The following is a 3,494-nucleotide window of genomic DNA, read 5'->3' as shown; positions in this document are numbered from 1 at the left end:
AAAAAAAAAAAAAAAAAAAAAAAAAAAAAACTGATCTGGTGACCATGATCTGGTGAAAAGCTCAGCCCAGAACTATAGGTCTGGACTGTTAAGACTTTTAGTTTTTGGAGAGCATGTTTGCCCTGGGTTTTTTTTCTTTTGCTGTTGCAGTATGCCCATCATTTTCTTTTTAAGTCTTGTGCCTTGAAACTCACCTTTCTTGTTGGACACTTCCTTTTTGAGGTCGTGATGTCTCGGGAGACGGATGTGGAGGCTCAGCAGTCCCATGGCAGCGGTGCCTATTCACAGCCCCAAGGCAGCACTCCCCAGTCCCAAGGCTTCTCCTCACAGTCCCAGGGCACATCCAGCTCTTCTACCAGCACCATGCCCAACTCAAGCCAGTCCTCTCACTCCAGCTCTGGGACACTGAGCTCCTTAGAGACAGTGTCCACTCAGGAACTCTATTCTATTCCTGAGGACCAAGAACCTGAGGACCAAGAACCTGAGGAGCCTGCCCCTGCCCCCTGGGCTCGATTATGGGCCCTTCAGGATGGATTTGCCAATCTTGGTAAGATCCTTTGTTATATAGTATGAAGTTTTGTTCAGAAAAACAGTTACAGAAAGTCGTTGTGTTACTGGTTGGGTGTTTGGCATGTTGAACAAATTATTGAACATCATGTATGAACAAGCAATGAAAGCATAAATTTATTGAAGTGGAAGGCAGTTGAAGCTAAAGTACACATCACAGAATGGGAGCAGGCCTGAGCAAGTGGCTGCGCATCCCTGGTAGCAAAGTCTTATGGGGTTCAAATACCCTCTAGAGGTCTCCCATTGGTTACATCCTATGTAAACGAAGGGCTGGCTCACAGCCAATTAGAGGCCAATCTAAGGCTGGTGTGGATTGGCGCCTTATGCAAATGAAAGTCCTAGAATGGACCAATCATAGGCTAGAATGCAAGTTCTTCCTTTTTATTTAGTTCCAGGAAAATTTTTTTTTTTTTTGAGACAGAGTCTTGCTCTGTCATCCAGACTGGAGCGGCTTGACTCACTGCAACTTCTGACTCCTGGGTTCAAGTGATCTCTCCTGTCTCAGCCTCCTGAGTAACTGGGATTACAGACGCGCACCACCACACGTGGCTAATTTTTGTATGTTTAGTAGAGATGGGGTTTCACAATGTTGGCCAGGCTGGTCTCACTCCTGACCTCAAGTGATCAGCCCACCTCGGCCTCCTAAAGTGCTGGGATTACAGGCATGAGCCACTGAGCTCGGCTGTTCAGGAAGTTTGTGTAAATTGGCAAATTCACACAAACCCTATTTTCCTGCCTTAGTTGCAGCAGAATGCTTGATCCACTCTTGGAATGATTCTGGAGTTTGAAGGTGATGAAAGGTAAAACTGAAGAGGCAGTGCTGGATATTGCACTGGCTGTTACCTGCTGTGGATTCCCTTCATTTATTCTTTCAACAAATATTAATTGGACATTTACAATGAGCTGTCCATCCAAGGATCTGAAGGTAGCTTTGGACCCTTTCCTTAGAAAAATGCAGATTCACGCAAACTTGCAAACATCACCTAATCACAAAAGCTTCACCAGTTAACCTTTGCTGTGGTTTGCCATGGCTTCAAGAATCAGAGCTGTTCAGAATAGAGATGGCTATTTGTTGACACTTGTTATTTGTTCTTATATGAAAATGGCCAACCTTGTGATTTAAATATGCTGACCCTTCCTCCTGGTTTCAATGGTAAGTCTTCCCTATGTGTGTTTTAAAATTGCCAGGCACGGTGGCTTACACCTGTAATCCCAGCACTTTGGGAGGCCAAGGTGGGAGGATCACTTGAGGCCAGGAGATCGAGACCAGCCTGGGCAACATGGCGAAACCTTGTCTCTGCTGAAAATATAAAAAGTAGCCAGGTGTGGCGACGGGTGGCTGTAATCGTAGCTAGTCAGGAAGATGAGACATGAGAATCACTTGAACCCAGGAGGGGGAGGTTGCAATGAGCCAAGATTGTGCCACTGCACTTCAGTTGAAATATGGTGTTTTTTTCCTTTCTCTTACATTAAGATGACCTCTTCACTAAACGAATTTGAACCTGACTTTAATAGGATAGAATATATTAATATAAAGAAATTAAGGGCTGATGTATCATTTTGTGTTTTGTCACTCACCATCCTTGTTTTATTTCACGTCCAATTTTGATGTCTTGAAAAAAACTGTGCAAAATGGAGAAACAGTATACCTGCATTCCACATATACAACTTTAAATTTAGAAGCCAACACTTGAAACTTTTTTTTTTCGTTTGTTTCAGACGGAGTTTCGCTCTTGTTACCCAGGCTGGAGTGCAATGGTGCGATCTTGGCTTGCAGCAACCTCCGCCTCCTGGGTTCAGGCAATTCTCCTGCCTTAGCTGCCCGAGTAGTTGGGATTACAGGCATGCGCCACTTGCCCAGCTAATTTTTTTGTATTTTTAGTAGAGACGGGGTTTCACCATGTTGACCAGGATGGTCTAGATTTCTTGACCTCGTGATCCACCTGCCTCGGCCTCCCAAAGTGTTGTGATTACAGGCATGAGCCACTGCACCCGGCCCGAAGCTATTTTTAACCCATTTAAAATATAGTTTTCAGGCTGGGCATGGTGGCTCACGCCTGTAATCCCAGCACTTTGAGAGGCCAAGGCGGGTGGATCACCTGAGGTTGGGAGTTTGAGACCAGCCTGGCCGACATGGGGAAACCCCATCTCTATTAAAACTACAGAAATTACCGGGGTGTGTCGGCAGGTACCTGTAATCCCAGCTACTCGGGAGGCTGAGGCAGGAGAATTGCTTGAACTTGGGAGGCGGAGGTTGCAGTGAGCTGAGATCACGCCATTGCACTCTAGCCTGGGTGACTGAGTGAGACTCCGTCTCCAAAATAAATAAATAAATAAAATAAAATGTATATGAGACTGGGGCGTGGTGGCTCACAACTGTAATCCCAGCTCTTAGGGAGGCAGAGGTGGGAGGATAGCTTGAGCCCAGGAGTTCCAGAGCTGCTGGACAATATGGCAAGACCTCATTCTCCACAAAAAGTGGGGGAAAGAAAAGACAAGTAAGCAAAGAGCCTGATAGGATGACCAGCATAAAGCATATGTTGAATAGAGGCTGTTTATTATTGTTACTTTTGAGACGAGTCTTGCTCTGTCACCCACGCTGGAATATAGTGATGCGATCTCGGCTCACTATAATGTCTGCCTCCCAGATTAAGTGATTCTTCTGCCTCAGCCTCCTAAGTAGCTGGGATTACAGGTGCCGCCCGACATGCCCAGCTAATTTTTATATTTTTAGTAGAGATGGGGTTTCACTCCTGACCTCAGGTGATCCGCCTGCCTCAGCCTCCCAAAGTGCTGGAATTACAGACGTGAGCAACTGTGCCTGGACTAATTTTTTTTTTTTTAAGTACAATTTCCATTTTATTTTTCTCCAGACAATAGTCTGTTTTCAGTCTTCAGTTCCTTACTTAAGTGGGGTTTTTTTTTTT

At 45.2% G+C, this 3,494-nt stretch overlaps 1 protein-coding gene across 3 annotated transcripts in view; it reads left to right on the top strand.

Moving 5' to 3' along the window:
• Positions 1 to 3,494, top strand: part of CHEK2 (checkpoint kinase 2) — a 55,406-nt gene that overhangs the window by 8,428 nt on the left and 43,484 nt on the right. For all 3 annotated transcript variants that reach the window (XM_037731777.1, XM_017509686.2, XM_017509682.2), the window contains exon 3: positions 223 to 547. In XM_037731777.1, the coding sequence (XP_037587705.1) occupies positions 229 to 547 (319 nt within the window). In that variant the 5' untranslated portion in view covers positions 223 to 228. The remainder of the gene's footprint in view (positions 1 to 222; positions 548 to 3,494) is intronic.

The sequence above is a fragment of the Cebus imitator genome, unplaced genomic scaffold, assembly GCF_001604975.1.
Source record: "Cebus imitator isolate Cc_AM_T3 unplaced genomic scaffold, Cebus_imitator-1.0 Scaffold419, whole genome shotgun sequence".
In the NCBI taxonomy this organism is placed as follows: Eukaryota; Metazoa; Chordata; class Mammalia; order Primates; family Cebidae; genus Cebus; species Cebus imitator.
The sequence above is the reverse complement of the archived record's forward strand: the minus strand, read 5'-3'. Positions and strand labels throughout refer to the sequence as shown.